We start from the raw sequence: 22,235 nt of genomic DNA on the forward strand, positions 1-22,235 counted from the left end.
TGTGGGGACCTCAAAATGACCCCAGTTGTGTGGGTGGAAAATATCCTCCCTGTTCAGCACAGCGATATCCTTAAAACCATTTAAATCTGTACAGTGCATCACCAGTATCTTGAGTCAGCATTCCTTGAGTTCCAAACTACTTCAATGGCCATGTCACCCCTATTTTCCATTTTTGTTTTGGGAACACACAGCATGGTTTAAAGCCAGGCGATTTAGTGGCTACAAAAATCTGCTATAGCACCCTCATTAATGGTTACAATTTATGTTCTCCTCAGAAATCCAAGAACACAGAAAGTGACAAACTCCAGGTACAGATCCAGGCCTACTTGGACAACGTGTTCGATGTGGGAGGCTTACTCGAAGATGCCGAGACCAAGAATGCAGCCTTGGAGAAAGTGGACGAACTGGAAGAGCACTTGTCACACGTGAGTACATAATCTGTAATGTGTTCCTGGACACACCCTCCCTTTTGTGTGAAAGGCTGGTTCACAATAGCGGAGCGTGTCATCTGAAACTGAACAGGTCCGTGCACTGTTGCTCCGTTGCAGCATTGAGTGTCTGCCACTAGGAGCTGTAAGTGATTCAAATTACTGGCTTTCATACTGGTTCGCCAGATCAGTGAGGGGTGGGGGAAGAATCTGCAAACTCCTTGAGCTGTCGTTACTTATGTTGGGACCTAATAAAAAGTGGGCACTGGGAAAAAGTTCTGCAGAAAATATTGGGATAGCTCTTCACTCTCCCTACAAGAAATCTCACTGGATGATGACACATCCAGTATGGCAGATCAGGATAATTTCATACCTTACTGAAAGATCAGTGCCTTGAATATCCCTGGGATATTAGTACTGGGTAGACTGCACTCCACAGCTGCATCTACACTCTTCAGGTGTAATTTGAACCCAAAACATTCTGATCTGGAAGTAAACTGGCTCCCAGTAAGTCCGAGTCACATTGAGGCTGTATTTCAAAGCATGTGATGAGCTGGTAGTATCTGCAATTTAGAGATATTGGGACCTGCATTTCTGGAAGAATGGTACCTTCAGCAGTTCCATGACACTAGGCATTCAGAATCCAAATACGTCATTGCCAATGTAACCAGAACTATCTAGAAAAGAGATATGCTTTTTGTTCCAGATTGCTCGAACTTGAAACTGTCCTTTTCCTCCCCTCACAGTTAGCGGAGAAGCTTCAGGAACTGGAGAATGAAAATATGATGAGGGTAGCGGAACTGGAAAAGCAGCTACTAAATCGAGATAATGAACTGGAAACAATAAAGGTAGGGTCTCCAGGTTGGGAATAGTGTTGTATCAATGGTCTGTTGAATTTTCAATTTAATTTAAAGAAAAAAAGCAAACTCGTACAGAGTGGCGACTGCTGTTGATTTCAAGGAGAGGACAAAGAAATAACTTGGATACAGTTCTCTGTTGTACTCAGAAATCAGTCAAATATTGACGACAATTTTAATGGACTAAAACTCCTTGATCAGAGTCAGGGTTAAGAATGCTACTACTCCCAGGTACAGAGCTTTCAGCTTCCTTGGTGACCATTTCCTTGAAGCCTCACTGGAAACTCATTACAGAGCGACTTTGATATCTATTGTAAACCAGGTGGCTTGCTTAGATCATTCCACACCCCTGGTTGGTGCAGATGCGTGCAGGAGTGGCCCATTCCTTTTTGAGTGTTAAAACGACTTAAGCTTGTTGGAGAGTAATGCAGTTTATTGTTGAGCGCAAGCCATGCCACCTTGCCAACTCTTTGTGCCCCTACAGGAAACATACAAAGATGCCAGCAGCCAGGTGCACACGTTGCGGAAGATGATCAAGGAGAAAGAGGAGGCTTTACAGCGGCAGTTTCACCTGGAGAAACAGCTGACGGATCTGCAACACGGATCTGTTGGTGATTGTCCTGATGGAGATCTTTCCATGCTGTCTCGATCCGCCATGGGTTCGGAGCTAAGCCAAAGCATTCCTTCGACACCGACACCACCAACCCCAACCCCGTCTCCACCACCACTAGCTCCACCATTACCAGGTAAAGCTACGCTCCTCACCATTGAGAGAGAGAGAGAGAAAGGTTGGGAGGGTGGCTTCCACAGATACTTGGGGTGTGGGTGCAAGAAGGGAGGCCCAAAGAGTCCTGGGCGAGGAAGCTAAATGTATCTGTGTCACTGCTGGCTTTCGCTGGTAAGTCCGGGACTACATGGCTCTTAGTCAGCCCGCTGTTAAAATGGCGCACACATCCAATTGACATCATTGGGCCCTCACTTGCTGAGGACCCAGCACCTTTCTTGTGGCCGAACTGTCATGGGTTAAAATAGCGAGAGAAGTCAACGGTTCTGGAATGAGCAAGTTCCTAAACCAGATTTTTCAGGCCCCCTCCCCCACCCCACACCGCTGCCCCCCCTGCCTCCACAGTTCCGACCAGACCAGCAGATATACACTTGACGCTACTGAGTGATTTCAGAAAGTCTTAGTGATTTTGACCTGTTCTCAGAACCAATTTGTCAAATCACTCAGGTTTTCAAAATAGAAGCAAAATTGCAAATAATGTACTAGTTTTGCCAATGGCCGCTGACATCACTCCTTCAATCCATGATGAGCACTTATAAACACAATAGGGAAACGAATATTTAATGTTGAACATACCCAGACCCTTTTTGACAGATCAACCCACGTTCACACCATATCCCTCAATCATCTCTCTCTCTGTCTCTCTCTGTCTCTCTCTGTCTCTCTCTCCAAAGACCATAGAAACATAGAAAAGTTACAGCACAGAAAGAGGCCATTCAGCCCATCATGTCTGTGCCAGCTGAAAAAACTAGCTGTCCATTCTAATCCCACCTTCCAGCACCTGATCCGTAGCCTTGCAGGTTACAGCACTTCAGGTGCATGTCCAGCTACCTTTTAATGAGTTGAGGGTTTCTGCCTCCACCATTGATCCGGGTAGCGAATTCCAGACACCCACCACCCTCTGGGTGAAAATGCTTTTCCTCATGTCCCCTCTAATCCTTCTACCACCTTAAATCTGTGCCCCCTGGTAATTGACCTCTCTGCTAGGGGAAACAGGTCCTTCCTGTCTACTCTATCTAGGCCCCTCATAATTTTGTACACTTCAATTAAGTCACCCCTCAGCCTCCTCTTTTCTAAGGAAAACAACCCTAGCCTATCCAATCTTTCCTCATAGCTGCAATTTTCCAGCCTTGGCAACATTCTTGTAAATCTCTGTACTCTGTCCAAAGCAATTATGTCCTTCCTGTAATGTGGTGACCAGAACTGTACGCAATACTCCAACTGTGGCCTAACCAGTGTTTTATACAGTTCCAGCATTACATCCCTGCTTTTGTATTCTATACCTCTGCCAATAAAGGAAAGCATTCCATATGCCTTCTTCACCACTCTATCTACCTGTCCTGCCATCTTTAGGGACCTGTGGACATGCACTCCAAAGTCTCTCACTTCTTTTACCCCTCTCAGTATCCTCCCATTTATTGTGTATTTGCTCACTTTATTTGCCCTCCTCAAATGCATTACCTCACACTTCTCCGGACTGAATTCCATTTGCCACTTTTCTGCCCAGTCAACCAAACCATTGATATCATTCTGGAGTCTACAGCCATCCTCTTCACTATCAACTACATGACCAATTTTTGTGTCATCTGCAAATTTCCCAATCTTGCCTCCCACATTTAAGTCCAAATCATTAATATATACCACAAACAGCAAGGGACTCAACAATGAGCCCTGTGGAACGCCACTGGAAATAGCTTTCCATTCGCAAAAACATCCGTCGACCATTACCCTTTGTTTCCTGACCCTGAGCCAATTTTGGATCCAACTCGCCACATTCCCCTATATCCCATGGGCTTTCATTTTACTGACCAGTCTGCAATGCGGGACCTTGTCAAATGCCTTACTAAGATCCATGTGGACCACATCCACTGCACTACCTTCATCAATCCTCCTGTTACTTCCTCAAAAAACACAATTAAGTTGGTAAGACACTACCTTCCCTTAACAAATCCATGCGTCTATCCCCGATTAATCTGTGCCTTTCGAAGTGACAGTTTATCCTTCCCTCAGAATTGCTTTTAGTAACTTGCGCATCACCGAGGTCAGATTGACCGGCCTATAATTATTTGGCCTATCCCTCGCACCCTTTTTAAACAATGGTACAACATTCGCAGACCTCCAATCCTCTGGTACCTCGCCTATATCTAGTGAGGATTTGAAAATGATCCTCAGAGTATCCGCTATTTCCTCCCTGGCTTCCTTTAACAGTCTGGAATACAATCCATCCGGCCCTGGTGATTTATCCACTTTCAAGGATGTCAGAGCCTCTAGTACTTCCTCTCCTCTTTAACTGCAATGTCTGTATCATCCCTCTCCTTTGTGAAGACCAAGACAAAGTACTCATTAAGAACCGTGTCCACATTTTCTGCATTCACACACAAGTTACCTTATTCATATCTGATAGGCCCTACCCTTTTCCTTCGTTATCCTCTTGCTCTTAATGTACTGATAAAACATCTTTGTGGTTTTCCTTGATTTTTACCTGCCAATAATTTTTCATGTCCTCTCTTTGCTTTTCTAATTTCCTTTTTTATTTCACCCCTGCCTTTCTATACTCCTCTAGGCTTTCTAAAGTATTAAGGTTTTTGTGATCGTCATAAGCTTTCTTTTTCTGCTTTATCTTACCCTATATGCTTCTAGATTAAAAAAGGGGCTCTCAATTTGGCAGTAGCACCCTTTTTCTTTGTGGGGACATGCCTACACTGTGCCTGTAGAATCTTGCTTTTGAATGCCTCTCACTGGTTTGCCACTGATTTTTCCTTCCAGTAGCTGTATCCAGTCCACTTCCGCCAGGTCACCTCTCAGCTTCTTAAAATTTGCCTTCCCCCCAATTTAGAACTTTTACTCCTGTTCTATCTTTGTCCTTTTCCATAATGATGCTAAAACTAACTGTATTGTCACTATCTCCAAAATGGTCACCCACTGCTACTTCCTCCACTTGCCGAGCTTCATTTCCAAAGACTAAATCTAGAATTGCACCCACTCTCGTTGGGCTTATGTGCTGGCTAAAAAAGTTCTCTTGAATGCAGTTCAAGAATTTTGTCCCCTCTGTGCCCTTCACACTGTTTGTATCCCAGTTGATATGGGGTTAGTTGAAATCCCCAACTATTATTGCCCTATAGATTTTGCGCTCAAATATTTGCCGACTTATTTGTTCTTCTATCTCCTTCTCGCTATTTGGGGGTCGATAGTGCACTCCTAGTAGTGTGGCTGCCCTTTTATTTCTGAGCTCCATGCATATGGCCTCATTTGATGATTCAATTAGCATATCATCCCTCCTCACAGCTATTATTGATCCTTTAACCAATAATGCTACACCCCCATCTTTTTTTATAATCTCCCTCTCTATCCCGCCTGAAAACTCTATATCCAGGGATGTTGAGCTGCCATTTTTACACTTTAAGCCAAGTTTCCGTTATTGCAACAATATCGTGTTGCCATGTGTCTATCTGTGCCCTCAGCTCATCGGCTTTATTTACTATACTCCTTGCATTTAAATAAATACCTTTTAACACTGCCAAATTCCTGTGCTGTACACTTTTTAACCTTTGCTTCTTCTGTCTTTGAGTCACTCGCTAATTTTCTGCCTCCCGTTCCCTGTTCTGAATTTGTCCTATCTGAAACCGCCCTCAGGTTCCCACCCCCCTGCCAAGCTAGTTTAAACCTTCCTGCAAGGATGTTTGTCCCGGTCCTGTTCAGGTGTAGACTGTCCGGCCTGTACAGGTCCCACCTTCCCCAGAACTGGTCCCAATACCCCAGAAATCTGAAGCCCTCCTTCCTGCACCATCTCTCCAGCCAAGCATTCATCTGGGGTGTATTTTCCTATTTCTATGCTCACTAGCACGTGGCCTTGGGAGTAATCCAGAGATTACTACCTTTTGAGGTCCTGCTTGCTAATCTCTTTCCGAACTCCCGAAACTCAGCCTCCAGGACCTCATCCCTTTTTCTACCTATATTGTTGATACCAATGTGGACCACAACCTCTGGCTGTGCACCCTCGCCCTCCAGAATGCTCTGTAGCCGCTCAGTGATATCAATGACCCTTGCACTAGGGAGGCAACATACCATCCTGGAATCATGTCTGTGACCACAGATACGCCTGTCTGTTCCCCTAGCTATAGAATCCCCTACCACTATTGCTCTCCTGTCTTTTCTCCTCCCTCCCTGCACAGCTGAGCCACCCATGATGCTCTGGTCATGACTCTCGCTGCACTCTCCAGAGGAACCCTTTCTCCCATCGGTACTCAGAACTGAATACCGGTTAGAAAGTGGGATGCCCTCTGAGGACTCCTGCACTACCTGCCTTGACCACCTTGTCTGTCTGGCAGCCACCCAGTCCCTCTCTGCCTGTGCTCTCTTAAGCTGAGGGATGATCACCTCCTGAAACATGCTATACACGTATCTCTCATCCTCACGAACGCACCTCCGTGACACCACCTGCTCCTCGAATGCTAAGATTCGGGGCTCGGGTTTTTGCATATGTAGTTGTCCCGGACATGGGTGGGGACCTGGAGTCCCCACATGGCACAGGTTGAGCAGCCCTGCCATGCCTCGAGTTATTTATTTACTGCGCTAAAATTGGAAGTTAAAATAACACAATAAAATGGTTATAAATAGAACGAACAAACGAGTAACTACCTACCGACTGCTGGTATTTTAGCTTCTACTTAGGAGATAGACTGAAATGTTATAGAAAAAAAAAATCAGCAGAAAAGGGAAAAAAAGAAAGTAAGAAAATACCCACCAGATATTCACCGACTAGTTCCCTGTGCCTCGCTGCTCTCGCTCCCCCCTCGCGCTGTTTGGCAGGATGAAACTTAGGAGCTACAATCACTTACCTGCTTCCCTCTGATGTCACACCTCGATTTTTCTTCTGAACGCCGCAGACTGGCAGCAGCAGCAGCTAGCCCTGCTCCTCTCGCTGATTCATTGATTTTTCTTAATTTATAGTTCCCCTCCTTATCGAACTCCCTCACTTACCAAATTCCCTTCTTCACACTCTGTGCACTCAGTGCTGACAAGCAGTATTCAGATACCCCTGAATTTATACTCTCTGAAAACAATGAAGAATCAGCTTTGCTGGAGCTCACAAACCAGTTTGAGCGAGCTACCTAATTAACTATCTACAGCTACTCTGAGCTTGTATATCCCTGTTTAAAACTATAAGAAACTTAATTTGCCTCTTAACTTAAACAGTAATTTTAATTAATTGCTAAATTTAAACAAAAAAACTAGACTAGAGAGATTAACCCTTAAAATGCCATCTAATTGCCTCTTCCACTCATTTATTCTGTCTGGTTCAGTGCCTTTCGCTTGTAATTTATTACTCCACTCTAGTTGTCCTTTGTGTAAGAAGATACCACCAGACTTCCTGCCTTGCTCCTTTCCCATTCAACGATCCCCTGGGAATTGCAGCCTCGAGCACAATGAACATTTTGCCAGGATCAGCACTGCCAGTTCTCTTCAAGAGTCCCGACAAGTTCAATCAGGTTACCTAGAAGTCTTGCCTTTATCAGAGGAAGCCAGGCCAGCGTTCCTTTAATCTTTCCTCTTGACTTAAATTCAATCCAAGTGCCATGTAACCCTTCTCGGTTCTTTCCGAAGATGCAATCAGTTGTGAGATGAGGCTGATTTCAAGGCTGTCCTGTAATCTGGGTGAAATTAATATTGAAACTTCGGAGCTGTGGGCCTCATGTGTCAACACTGCTCCTGCTTGTGTTGAGGAAATGAAGGTCCCTTGCCTCTGCCTTACTCCGCGCTTGGTTGCAATGAGATCAGAAGTCAGCAATGTTCAAAGAACTTCAGACATTACCCAGTGTTTTGCGAGTGGAACTTAAAAAAAAAACCTGCCTAAGTTACCTTCTTAATTAATAAAACAGCCTGACAGAATTTCACCAGAGGAAATGAAATGAAAATATGACTTAATACACCTTTTAGTGCAGATGAGGAGTCAGAAATAGGCCAGAAGGGATCAGATGTTGCATGAAAGCTGAGAATGGAAATCCCAAATGATCAGAGATAAATAGAAAAACACACATGCGCATGGCTGTGAGCTGGAAAGTCACTTCTGCCCTGGTAAACTGATGGGAGGAATTTTCCAACGTTTTGCAGACCAGTGAATGTTAGATTACATAGACATTATAGCACAAAAACAGGCCATTCGGCTCAAATGATCTATGTTGGTGTTTATGCTCCACACGAGGCTCTCCTCCCCCGACTTCATCTAATCCTATCTGTTGCTTTCTCCCTCATGAGTTTATCTAGCCTCCCCTTAAATGCATCTATGATATTCGCCTCAACTACTCCTTGTAGTAGTGAGTTCCACATTCTCACGACTCTCTGGGGAAAGAAATTTCTCCTGGATTCCCTATTGAATTTATTAATGGCGATCTTATATTTATGGCCTCTAATTTTGGTCGTCTCCACAAGTGGAAATGTCTTTCCTACGTTTACCCGAGCGAACCCCTTCATACTTTTAAAAACCTATATTAGGTCACCCCTCACTCTTCTATTTTGATAATATGGAGACCAGAACTGTGCAAGGTACTTTAATATGCTCAGGTGAGTGCTGTGTAGAGTAGACCTTACAATCTCCTTTGTTGCCAATGCCAGCGACAAATCTCCCAATAGCACTGCCTCAGACAGGGCAGTGAAACAGTGCAGGTGGGAGGTTTGGCAGCAACTTTGAGAATTGGCAGGCAGTATTGCTAATCCCTCCCAGTAAAAACTGGCATGCCTCCTGATCTGACTGCTTGACGGTATCCCACCCACCCACCCCCTGCCCCCGAGATTTCCTCAAGACCATTGATGAATGGTAGACTCAGATGCATGTTACAGCATTGTGTTTACATTGGGCCTGATCTTAAGTTAACAAATGTGCAAGTAGGGCTTAATGGTGTCCTTGATCCTATTGAAAATGGCAATATTTTACACATAATAGTTCTATTGTTCACTGGGGGGTGGGTCAGATCATTTTGCCCAGAATGCACTCCAGGACGGAGAAGCAGCTCCTTCCTGGAGTGCATTCTGGGTAAAATTATCTGACCAAGATGTGTCCCTGATTCAGGCCAAGGATTCAAAAGGTACAGGGATGACTGCAGGTTATTGGGCACAAGGGCAATGGATTACTCTCCATGGACAACACGGGCCTATTTGTATTTAAATGGCTGTGCAGTTCTCGGTATCTCCAGCCTGTTGCCTTACAAATGCACCATCAGCTTATCAGAGACGGACATTGGTGCCTCTGGGGTGGCCTTCTTCCTGAACTACTTCACCCTTCACAAGGATGAAAGGAAGTGTGCGTTGGGATGTAGAGTCACATATTGGGCTCGAAGCAAAATAAGTACAGAGGCAATTTAAAGCAAAATGTGTGCATTTTGCCAGGACAGGTACAGGCTGAGTTTTTTTTTTCATAATGTTTGTCTTTTCCTACAGGTCAAGCACCACCACCACCGCCCCCACCACCTGTGGCTCCCCCATTACCTGGTAGTTCTCTATCGGTTATCCTCAGTCATGGATTGTCAGGTAATGGTCCATGTGTTTTCTCTTGTGATGAGCCTTACTGCTGAACCTAACTTTGTCAAAGAGCAATGTATTAAAAGGCCTTGGATGTGGTTTGAGCAGGAGTTTCTGCGCTTTGTTCCACTGCCTCTGACACAATGCAAGTGCTTTTTATTCATGTGATTGAAACACTACATTTGGAGCAGTTTTTTTGTTGTTGTTTTCCAATTTTCTTCCTTATTACTCCCCTCCCTCTCCTGAAACCAATGTCACTCGCTATCTCTGTAATCTCCTCCAGCGCTACACCCCTCAGAGATCTCCGCGCTCCTCCAATTCTGGCCTCTTGAGCATCCTCGATTTTAATGGCTTCACCATTGGCGGCCGTGCTTTCAGCTGCCTGAGCTCTGGAATTCCCTCCCTCAACCCCTCCGCCTCTCTACCTTTCTCCTCCTTTAAGACACATCTTAAAACTTACCTCTTTGACCAAGCATTTTGTCACCTGTCTCAATATCTCCTTATGTGGCTTTTGTTTGACGCTCTAGTGAAGCACCTTGGGACATTTTACTATGTTGAAGGTGCTATATAAATGCAAGTTGTTATTGGGGCTGTTGTACTGCAGCCATCACTGAGAGATATATCTCCAGAAAACTGTATTAAAAGGGTTAATGGTACTTAATGGTGAGTGTAATTTACCTATTGGGTGCTTGGGAATTGATCAGCATATGGGAAAAATGGGCAAGGAGGGGGTGCAGGTGACAGAAATCCCTTAGCAACAGTGCAGCCGGGCTGTATTCCCTGGAACTTAGAAGGTTAAGGGGTGATTTGATTGAGGTTTTCAAGATATTAAGGGGAAGGGATAGGGCAGATAGAGAGAAACTATTTCTGCTGGTTGAGAAGTCTAGGATTAGGAAGCACAGTCTAAAAATTAAAGCCAGACCTTTCAGGAGAGAAATTAGGAAACCGTTCTACACACAAAGGGTGGTAGGCATGTGGAACTCTCTCCCACAAATAGCAATTGATGCTAGATCACTTGTTAATTTTAAATCTGAAATTGATAGATTTTGTTAACCGATGGTATTAAGGGATAGGGGACAAAGGAGGTTATATGGAGTTAGACGACAGATCAGACATGATCTCATTGGATGGTGGAACAGGCTCGAGGGGCTGAATGGTCTCCTCCTATTCCTATGATGTAATCTTTCCGGCCTGACTTTGCTACGTGTGCTGCACTCATGCACTGGTCTACCTTCAAGTTGTCAAGGAAACGACTCCCCACTCCCACGCCATAAATTACCTGGCTTGGTTCTTCCATACTAAAGGATACTGACAGAGATCAGTAGTAATATGACAAAAGGATTACACATGAGATGGTGTAGCTGTGACGAGACTTGGAAAACGTGTGAGAGAGTCACTAGAGCATAGAAGGTTCAGGGGGAATGGAATGGAACTGTTCAAAATAATGACAGGATGTTGAGAAGAGCCAGTGTCTAAATATCACTCCTTTTACCTAACCGCAACGTGCTACTTTCTGCTCTAGGCCTACTACACCTACCAGACATGAGTACCTACCGGATAACCCGGAATTCAGAGCCTAAGCTTAGGTCTCCGCTCGTAGAAACAGTCTGGAGTGGGGTTCGAACCCTGCACCTGCTGATTCTGAGGCAGCAATGCTGTCAGTGAGCCAAAGGCCTCACACTCCATCATTCATGTGACCTGAGCTTAATTCCTTTCTTTTCTCCTTTCAGCCATCCGGATCAAGAAACCAATTAAAACGAAATTCCGCTTGCCGGTATTTAACTGGATGGCTTTGAAACCCAACCAGATCAATGGGACAGTCTTCACTGAAATCGATGATGAAAAAATATTGGAGGTAAGCTGGGTGATTGATTTAATTACTTTTGCCTCCGCCTGCCTCTTTGCTTCAAACAAGACCGCACCAAGCAAGTTAGGTCAGCCTGCAGGCTGCAAGAGCTCCAAAAAGGGCTCGGGACAAATGGGCCTGCATACTTGCCTCCTCTGCCTGCCTGCCCTCTCCCCAAATAATAATGCAAATGGCCCCATTAAGTTCTCTCCACTATTTTGGACTATAGACATTTTATCCCATCCATTCTGCTCTGCAGTCCTGGGTCTGAATCTGGGTTTGATGATATGGCAGAATATTGACTGCAGACATGCACCAGTACCACCCAGCATCCAGTATAACTATAGGACCAGTGTAAAGGAAAGGTAGACAGCGATGAGATTGGGTCACAGTCGGAAAGATGCTACAATCCATATCCGTGGTCAGGTGGACCAAAAGTGGATGAAGAATGCAAGCGCAGTTGTCCGAGGTGTCTGGAAGCATCCTGCTGGAGCAGGGGCTGTTCTTTCAAGGCTGTGGTTGCCGCACCTTGTTGGGGGTAAGACATTACCCTGCATCTTCCCAGTGCTCAACTTGGCCTAGGGACACCGGGTACATGGAATGGGGCAAAATCCGATTTCTGCCTAATAGAAGTCTGATTACCGTGATGAGCATAACATTTGTACAGAATATCTATCTACGTTTAAAAAAAAAAACCCTGGCATCAATGTTAACGGTGGAAACCAGGCCAGTGGGGAAGCAGTTAAAATGGAGTGGGGGATTTAGCCACTCCTTTCCAACCCCGATAGGGTCAACTGCCATTTTAAATTGCAGGCAACAGGGACACCCTCCCCCAAGCTGGCGGGTCCTTTTTAAACAGGCAGGTCAGACTCTGATGATGCCTTTAGGGCCTGATCTGCCATTTTTGCCTGAGGCCTGAGCAGGAGAGCAATGGTGGCTTCCCCCACAAGGCCAAACCTGCTGAGAGCTGGATCGAGGCCTGGCAAGGTAAGTCTCTACAAGTTTCCTTGTCGGGCCAGGAGGAATTAGTTCTCCTCTGAGCTTCACCAGGAAGCCTTTGGCCTCCCTTGCTCCAGGGCCTCCTTCCTCCCTTTCCTCACCACCCTCCCCTGTCAAACCCCCAGTCGCAATCCCCTCTTGGACCCCTCATTGCTTACCTGACAGCTGGGACTGAACCCAGGTGACAGCCTCCTGCTGCCTATATTCCTGCTTCCACCCACCAGCCAGGCAGTGATTCCTGCCAGGTTCAGGCAGGAGTCAGAGACCTGAATAGTTCAATGAGGCCTGGGGGTCAAAATCTCGCCAAGCCTTGGCCCCTCCTGCAGCCACCTCCCCCAAACTGCTCACCCCCACTCCCACTCCCAACACATACCGATCCTGCCCTGACTTAAAATTGAGGCCCTTATGTCTGTATCAGTGTAGTGAGCCTCAGAGATTGTTGATTGGTCCTGGGGCTATCAGGTCGTTGGTGGGGGTTAGCATTCCACTTGCTTTTGGCTGCCATGTTGGTTCTCCATTCTCCTCCTCCATCGATCCTTTACCCACTCTGTCCGGGCTTTGCTACCTGCAAAGTTTCTGTTCACTTACTGAAACCCACCTAAAGTACTCCAGCTCAGCTTCCAATTTTACCACCAACGACCACCCATCTCTGCTCCTTCACTGCGCCATCATGGATTTTGGAGTACCCTGCTGCCAGGTCTCCAAGCTTCACTCATGCAGCTCTCCCCAGTCCCAGACCCATGTTGTGCATCCTGCACCGCAGCTCCTCTCCCTAGTGCCTTGCTGGCTCATGCCCAGCAATTTTGAGAAGGCAGGTTTCCCCACTCACTCTCTGCACTAAGACACCAGTACCACTGCCACCACCAACCCCCCATCACCTCATTCAAGCCCTGCGCTGATGGACCTATTCTTGCTGCCACTCTACTCAGCCCAGCTCCCTCCCAGCACAAACCCAAGGTCCTGCTGCCTAACTAACCCAAGGACTCCCCATACCCTCCTAGCCTCAGACCACGGTGTTCCATGCTACACCTCCCCCAACCCAGCAGATGCAGTTTCAGTCTAGTCAGGACTGACACTCCCCATCGATCACAACATCAAGCGGAATCGGCCCACAGCAGAGCTAAACTCTCAGGTCCCTTAACGGCCAAGCCCAGACTCCAGCCCCCCCGCTCCCCGGGCTCTCTCCAACCCAGATCTCATCAACTCTCCCTCCCAGTTCCAAAACTCTTGCACTATTCTCTCTTGAGCCTCGAGCCCAGCCCAAACTCCATCCTCCAGTGCCTCCCTCACACACACGCTACAACTTTGAGACAGCTTCTCTCTCTCCGTACCCGATCCCTGTACCCGCCTCCATCAAGTGTGAGATGGAGGGAATGGGAGACGTACAGAGGAGAAATGCAGTGGAGGGAAGGAGTGACTTGTAGATTGAAGGAGACATAGGGTGGCATCAAAAATCAAAGTGAGAGAGAGTGCGCAATGAAAGTATGCTAGAGAGAGCGAACGAAAAAGTGGAACACGGGCAGAAAAGCAGAGAGGGGCAAGAAGAAAGGTTTTAAGGAACAGGGAGGGCAATTGGAAAAAGAAATGGCCCGTGAGCACGGGAGACCGCCTAGTATAAAATAATAATAAAGGTATTTATCCAATCACTTTGTGCTGTAGGAGCTTGACATGGATGAATTTGAAGACCTCTTCAAGACGAAAGCCCAGGGACCCTCCATTGAAATCTCCTGTCAGAAAAGCAAAAGTGCGCAGAAAGCACTGAGTAAAGTGACGCTGCTCGAAGCCAACCGAGCAAAGAATCTCGCCATTACACTGCGCAAGGCTGGCAAGACAACTGAAGAGATTTGCAGGGCCATTCAAATGTATGTTGTAAAGCCTTCAGACCTCTTTGATTGTGTCACTTGAGTGTGAAGTGTGGGCTGGCAGCTGCGTGCATTTTGCGTAAATCGTTTTGCTCAACTTTCCCTTCCTCCCGCCCCCCCCCCCACAGTCCAGGATTGCTCCTGGTTTTCCGCCTGTATCCGATTTGTCGGGAAGGACTTGAAACTTAAATCCAGGTGATAAACCATGACCGCTGGGAGGGATGGGGAGGGAGGAAGTTGTGCCGAACCCCTCCAAAAATTTCTACCGTGAATTATGTCCTTACCCCGCCCCCCCCACTTCTAACCCTGCAGTTGCCCTGTCTGCTCCCCACCCACCTCTTAATATGTGGTTGTGTTTCTGTTGTATTGTAAAGCAACTGAAATATTGGAGCTGTAAAATTGGAGTCACTATCTCACTGGCTATTCATTGGCAAAAGTTGGCCCTTCCACATGCAGAGGGGCCTACCTTTGTTTTGTAGATGTCAGATCCCTTGCCTTCACCAGTGTTGTCCACTTTAGAGAATGGCTGGCATTTCCTGTTGCTTCATAAACCCCCTCCCGCCTTTCCCAGAAGCTACCGGGCTAGCATTGTTAGTGGGGCAGGGTCTGTTCCCTTTCTCTTTTTCCCCACCCGACTGAAGTGTTCTGTGGTCACATGACCTGGGGCTGCAAGCCTCTGCTTGGCTTGGCTGGTTCAGACTATGGGAAAGCCAGTTAGCTTTGTTGGTCTTCAATGGCTTTGCACCCCCTCCCCCACCCCCTGCCTATCTGTCCACATCATTGGACATCAGAGCTGTCCACTTTGGCCATTGCTGTTTTTCACTTCATGATCTTTTTGCTTAACATTCCCCAATCTGATGCTTTACTGCTTTTGGTACAATGGGGTTTGCTGCTGCTGCTGAACAGCGTTCAAATCTGCATTAACCTTTTAAGAAAAAGTAAGTTTGTGTTTGTTTGTCACGTTTTGCAATTTTTCTCCACCTGCGTTTTGACCTCCCCCCTTCCTGCCAGAGAGCTGGGTGAAATACTGCACCTCTGCAGGCGCTGCCCAATCACTCTCCGCCTTACTCGAAGGTGATGTGGCAGTATAGATGGCTCCTCCTCTTTGTCGCACCACAAAGCTGATTGGAGCCCTTGCTTGGTTATTCACTCTGCTGCAGCACCTGGGGATTTTGACTTCAAAGAGCCTCTTCAGGGACAGAGGTTATTGTCTGAGCAGGATCGTCTGCCCAAGCCACTTGTCTCAGTGCAACGCGCTACAAGCTGTGGGGACGCTTGAGGAGGAGTCCCATCACCCAGATCTGCACACTTCTGGGCAAAAGGTTGTCTGCACTGTTGTCCACAGTGAAGGTCTCGTGGGCAGAGCTAATCGGCACAGTCGGGCCATCCTTCGTGAATGCTTCGACTGCTTCAGCGACCATGGGTCCAGATTCCAGGATGCACTCTTTGCCAGTTCCAACTCTCTTGGAAACCAGTTGCACAACCTTGATGCAGGGATTCACAGACCTCGTAGATGCCCAAAGCTGCACTCGCTGACCTCTTTGAAGAGCAACATTGTACATTGTGCTTCAAGCAATCATTTCAAAGACATTTTGGGGGTTCTACTCTGGGGTAGCCCCCCTCCCCCCACCTCACTCAATCCAAACTTATGAAGTGCTGCTTGAAGATCCCAATTGTATGTTGGCTGGATTGTCTTTGTCCTATTTTGCTTGAACCTGATCAGTATGTCCAGCAGTGTCCACCAGTCATGATAGGCTTGTACTGGACTGGTGGGCATCGCATGATCTTGATCCAGGGCCACCTTGGCACACACAAGTCCTTGGAAGAGAGGCAAGCGGTCAGAGAACTGCCACCCCACTGCACCCTCCCCCCGCCCCGATTCCACAAGGTGATGTAAAAGTACCACAGCTCTGGATTTTACCAGGATCTTTCAGATCTTAGTTTAACACCCCCCGCATGTATCTACTGCAGACACTGGCAGAATGATTGGTTTAACATCTATTCGCTAGTAACCGGACCTATAGTTGTCCTGGTGGTGTTGGTGAGCCTTGTTGCACCCGTTTTCAGCAGCAGTTTGCGGGAGACACAAAAATGGCAGCGGTGGGTACCCCTAACCCTCCTCGCAGCCAGTCTTCCTTTCCCTTTTAACTAGGATGGCACTGTGGGTTTCCTTTTCGAATGAAGGCATGGCGTGGGCTCCCGGCAAGTGGGCGTTTATCTGCATGATTCTGACCAGATGGGCGCGCACCCACCGATCGAGTCGGGGCCTTCGCAATTTGTGTGGGGCATTGCCACACACCCAGGGGCCCAAACTGCGACCTGGGTGCAGTCGGTAACTTCCTGCGCTCTCGGGGAAACCAGCAAAGCGAGCGAAATGTCGGCACGGGCTCGATGTGAGAATGCTGCAGGAAAAGAAAATAGTGCGAACTGGATTTTAAATGCCAATTTTTTTGCCCGCGTTCGCAAGCTCAACAAATGCCAAGTCATGAAGTCCGCGCTATAACAGCAAGCAGCCATTCCGTGCCGGGAATCATACTGCGATGCGCGATAAAGCCGGGCAAAAGACGCACGCTCTGCAGCACTCTTGAAAATGACTCACTTGAAATGTGCATGCCAAGTTAAACCATCCCCCCACCCCACCTCGTTGACCACCTTCCCCTCCCCCAGAGTAATTTTCAGTTGTAAAGTCTGTCTTGTGATTTGAGTTTAGTTTACTGGACTAAACCATTGACTTGCCTTTTGTAGGTATGATTTGAAGACCCTGCCCTTAGACTTTGTGGAATGTCTGAATCGCTTCCTGCCTTTGGAGAATGAGGTGAAACTTCTGAGGCAGTATGAGAAGGAGCGGAAACCGCTCGATGACCTGTCCAACGAAGACCGTTTCATGCTCCAGTTCAGCAAAATCGAGCGCCTGCCTCAGCGCATGACCATCATGACGTTTGTTGGCAACTTCGTTGAAAATATTCAGATGTTGAATCCGGTAGGTCCCTTCATCTTTATATCAGGCGTAGTTGGGGGTGGGGCGTGTGTTTAATATACAGAAAAAATGCGAAGTATTGGGGCAACATTAACAACTCGCTGACAATATCCTGCAGTTATCTCCCTGTATGTTTCTCTGAATAAACCCAGGGATCTCCCCAATGTTGGTAAACGCACCATCCATTTTTGTGGTGCTAAGCTATATGGACTAGGAAGATCCCAGGCTCAGTCGCCATTTCTTTTGGCTGGGCTGATCTTAGCCATGATGGCATTAGACCATGACAATTGCCCTCAGCATTTAAGACTTTGATACTGTATGACCCAGCCACTTTATATGATGAAATGGCCAGAGTTTCTTTTTCCACAAGACATCTCCCGAACCTCTCCATCATTCTCTGACTCAATCAAAGAACAAAGAACAGTACAGCACAGGAACAAGCCATTTGGCCCTTGATGCCTGCCTAAACTAAAACCTTCTGCACTTCTGTGGTCCGTATCCCTCTATTCCCATCCTATTCATGTATTTGTCAAGATGCCTCTTAAACGTCTCTATGGTACCTGCTTCCACCACCTCCCCCGGCAACAAGTTCCAGGCACTCACCACCCTCTGCGTAAAGAACTTGCCTCGCACATCCCCTCTAAACTTTGCCCCTCTCACCTTAAACCTATGTCCCCTAGTAACTGACTCTTCCACCCTGGGAACAAGCTTCTGACTATCCACTCTGTCCATGCCGCTTATAACTTTGTAAACCTCTATCATGTCGCCCCTCCACCTCCGTCGTTCCAGTGTAAACAATCCGAGTTTATCCAACCTCTGCTCATAGCTAATGCCCTCCAGACCAGGCAACATCCTGGTAAACCTCTTCTGTACCCTCTCCAAAGCCTCCACGTCCTTCTGGTAGTGTGGCGACCAGAATTGCACGCAATATTCCAAGTGTGGCCTAACTAAGGTTCTGTACAGCTGCAACATGACTTGCCAATTTTTATGCTCTGTGCCCCGACCGATGAAGGCAAGCATGCCGTATGCCTCCTTGACTACCTTATCCACCTGCGTTGCCACTTTCAGTGTCCTGTGGACCTGTACGCCCAGATCTCTCTGCCTGTCAATACTCCGAAGGGTTCTGCCATTTACTGTATACCTCCCACCTGCATGAGACCTTCCAAAATGCATTACCTCACATTTGTCCGAATTAAACTCCATCTGCCATTTCTCCGCCCAAGTCTCCAACCGATCTATATCCTGTTGTATCCTCTGACAATCCTCATCACTGTCCGCAACTCCACCAACCTTTGTGTCGTCTGCAAACTTACTAATCAGACCAGCTACATTTTCCTCCAAATCATTTATATATACTACAAACAGCAAAGGTCCCAGCACTGATCCCTGCGGAACACCACTAGTCACATCCCTCAATTCAGAAAAGCACCCTTCCACTGCTACCCTCTGTCTTCTATGACCGAGCCAGTTCTGTATCCATCTTGCCAGCTCCCCTCTGATCCCGTGTGACTTCACCTTTTGTATCAGTCTGCCATGAGGGACCTTGTCAAAGGCTTTACTGAAGTCCATATAGATAACATCCACTGCCCTTCCTTCATCAATCATCTTTGTCACTTCCTCAAAAAACTCAATCAAATTAGTGAGACACGACCTCCCCTTCACAAAACCATGCTGTCTCTCGCTAATAAGTCCATTTGTTTCCAAATGGGAGTAAATCCTGTCCCGAAGAACCCTCTCTAATAATTTCCCTACCACTGACGTAAGGCTCACTGGCCTATAATTTCCTGGATTATCCTTGCTACCCTTCTTAAACAGAGGAACAACATTGGCTATTCTCCAGTCCTCTGGGACCTCACCTGTAGCCAATGAGGATGCAAAGATTTCTGTCAAGGTCCCAGCAATTTCTTCCCTTGCCTCCCTCAGTATTCTGGGGTAGATCCCATCAGGCCCTGGGGACTTATCTACCTTAATGCTTTGCAAGACACCCAACACCACCTCCTTTTTGATAATGAGATGACTGAGACTATCTACACTCCCTTCCCTAGGCTCACCATCCACCAAGTCCTTCTCCTTGGTGAATACTGATGCAAAGTACTCATTTAGTACCTCACCCATTTCCTCTGGTTCCACACATAGATTCCCTTCTCTGTCCTTGAGTGGGCCAACCCTTTCCCTGGTTACCCTCTTGCTCTTTATATACGGATAAAAAGCCTTGGGATTTTCCTTAATCCTGTTTGCCAATGACTTCTCATAACCCCTTTTAGCGCTCCTGACTCCTTGCTTAAGTTCCTTCCTACTGTCTTTATATTCTCCAAGGGATTCGTCTGTTCGTAGCCTTCCAGCCCTTACGAATGCTTCCTTTTTCTTTTTGACGAGGCTCACAATATCCTGTGTTATCCAAGGTTCCCGAAACTTGCCAAACTTATCCTTCATCCTCACAGGAACATGCTGGTCCTGGATTCTAATCAACTGACGTTTGAAAGACTCCCACATGTCAGATGTTGATTTACCCTCAAACAGCCGCCCCCAATCTAAATTCTTCAGTTCCTGCCTAATATTGTTATAATTAGCCTTCCCCCCAATTTAGCACCTTCACCCGAGGACTACTCTTATCCTTATCCACAAGTACCTTAAAACTTATGGAATTATGGTCACTGTTCCGGAAATGCTCCCCCACTGAAACTTCGACCACCTGGCCGGGCTCATTCCCCAATACCAGGTCCAGTACGGCCCCATCCCTAGTTGGACTCTCTACGTATTGTTTGAAGAAGCCCTCCTGGATGCTCCTTACAAATTCTGCCCCATCCAAGCCCCTAGCACTAAGTGAGTCCCAGTCAATATAGGGGAAGTTAAAATCACCCACCACTACAACCCTGTTACCTTTACATCTTTCCAAAATCTCTCTACATATCTGCTCCTCTACCTCCCGCTGGCTGTTGGGAGGCCTGTAGTAAACCCCCAACATCGTGACTGCGCCCTTCCTATTCCTGAGCTCCACCCATATTGCCTCGCTGCATGACCCCTCCGAGGTGTCCTCCCGCAGTACAGCTGTGATATTCTCCTTAACCAGTAATGTAACTCCCCCACCCCTTTTACATCCCCCTCTATCCCACCTGAAGCTTCTAAATCCTGAAACATTTAGCTGCCAATCCTGTCCTTCCCTCAACCAAGTCTCTGTAATAGCAACAACATCATAGTTCCAAGTACTAATCCAAGCTCTAAGTTCATCTGCCTTACCTGTTATACTTCTTGCATTGAAACAAATGCACTTCAGACCACCAGTCCCGCTGTTCTCCGCAACATCTCCCTGCCTGCTCTTCCTCTTAGTCTTACTGGCCTTATTTACTAGTTCCCCTTCATTTCTTTCACTTGCTGTCCTACTGTTCTGGTTCCCACCCTTCTGCCACACTAGTTTAAATCCTCCTGAGTGACGCTAGCAAACCTCGCAGCCAGGATATTTGTGCCCCTCCAGTTTAGATGCAACCCGTCCTTCTTGTACAGGTCCCATCTGTCCCTGAAGAGATCCCAATGGTCCAGATATCTGAAACCCTCCCTTCTACACCAGCTGTTCAGCCACGTGTTTAGCTGCACTATCTTTCTATTTCTAGCCTCACTGGCACGTGGCACAGGGAGTAATCCCGAGATTACAACCCTAGCAGTCCTGTTTTTTAACTTTCTACCTAACTCCCTCAACTCCCCCTGCAGGACCTCATCACTCTTCCTGCCTATGTCGTTGGTACCAATGTGTACCACAACCTCTGGCTGTTCACCCTCCCCCTTCAGAATGCCCCCTGTCCGTTCAGAGACATCCTTGACCCTGGCACCAGGGAGGCAACATACCATCCTGGAGTCTCTTTCACATCCACAGAAGCGCCTATCTGTGCCCCTGACTATAGAGTCCCCTATAACTATTGCTCTTCTGCGCTTTGTCCCCCCCTGCTGAACAACAGTGCCAGCTGTGGTGCCACTGCTCTGGCTGCTGTTTTCCCCTGATAGGCCATCCCCCACCCCCAGCAGTATCCAAAACGGTATACTCCTCTTTTCTTTCCATCTTGCTCAGTCTCCTTTATCTCTCTCTTCCTCCATTCATTTTTTCCTCTCCCACCTTTCTCTTCAACTGCAGATTGCTGCTGTCAACAGTCTGAGGCTCGACACCTGATATCTTTGACCATCAACTGTTAGCAAAATCTACCTTTCAATTTACTCTTGAAATCCCCCAAACACTCTGTTCCAATATATTTACAAAATGGGTTTTTTCAAATTCATATCTAAGATTAATATCTTCATCCCAATATATGCAATCTGGAAGTTACTTTATGTTATAATGTTTTCTTCTAGCAACTGAATGCAATAATAGCAGCCTCCGCATCAATTAAGACCTCACAGAAGTTGAAGAGAATGCTGGAGGTGAGTGTGCTTTCACTGATGTTCCTATCAGGATACGATCTGCACCGTATATCAGCGTATCCATGGATTAGGACTCCAGAGCAGTTTTGCCCACATCATGTTGCCAGATTCTGCTGTGCTGATGCCACATAGTTCTGCAGTGGAGGGTACATTTGAAGACCAGTTACCATGTGTCATTCCTGCCCATCTCCTCATAGGCTGGTCAAAACCTACTATGAAGAAAGACTTGCATTTATTTGGCACCTTTCACAACCTCAGGATGTCCCAAGGTGCTTTGCACCCAAAGCAATACTTTTTGGAAGTGTGGTCACTGTTGTAATGTAGGAAATGTGACAGCCAATTTGCACCAAGCAAGCTCCCACAAACAGCAATATAATAAGGACCAGCTCATCTGTTTTAGTGATGTCGGTTGAGGGATAAATATTGGCCACGAAAACTCTTCTGGGATCTTTTGCGCGCACCTGAGAGAGCAGATGGGGCCTTGGTTTGACGTCTCCTCTGAAAAATGGCAGCTGTAACGGTGCAGCGCTCCCCTCAGTACTGCACTGAAGGGTCCATCT

At 46.9% G+C, this 22,235-nt stretch overlaps 1 protein-coding gene across 6 annotated transcripts in view; it reads left to right on the forward strand.

Moving 5' to 3' along the window:
• Nucleotides 1-22,235, forward strand: part of LOC137358585 (formin-like protein 3) — a 179,560-nt gene that overhangs the window by 118,976 nt on the left and 38,349 nt on the right. For all 6 annotated transcript variants that reach the window (XR_010971245.1, XM_068024592.1, XM_068024593.1 and 3 more), the window contains 8 exons: nt 276-425; nt 1,175-1,276; nt 1,770-2,031; nt 9,504-9,593; nt 11,315-11,439; nt 14,089-14,291; nt 17,037-17,271; nt 21,607-21,675. Coding sequence is in view for 5 of the 6 variants with exons in the window: in XM_068024592.1 (XP_067880693.1) it covers nt 276-425; nt 1,175-1,276; nt 1,770-2,031; nt 9,504-9,593; nt 11,315-11,439; nt 14,089-14,291; nt 17,037-17,271; nt 21,607-21,675 (1,236 nt within the window). In the remaining variant the exon portion in view is untranslated. The remainder of the gene's footprint in view (nt 1-275; nt 426-1,174; nt 1,277-1,769; nt 2,032-9,503; nt 9,594-11,314; nt 11,440-14,088; nt 14,292-17,036; nt 17,272-21,606; nt 21,676-22,235) is intronic.

This window comes from Heterodontus francisci, chromosome X (assembly GCF_036365525.1).
Source record: "Heterodontus francisci isolate sHetFra1 chromosome X, sHetFra1.hap1, whole genome shotgun sequence".
NCBI classification, from domain to species: Eukaryota; Metazoa; Chordata; class Chondrichthyes; order Heterodontiformes; family Heterodontidae; genus Heterodontus; species Heterodontus francisci.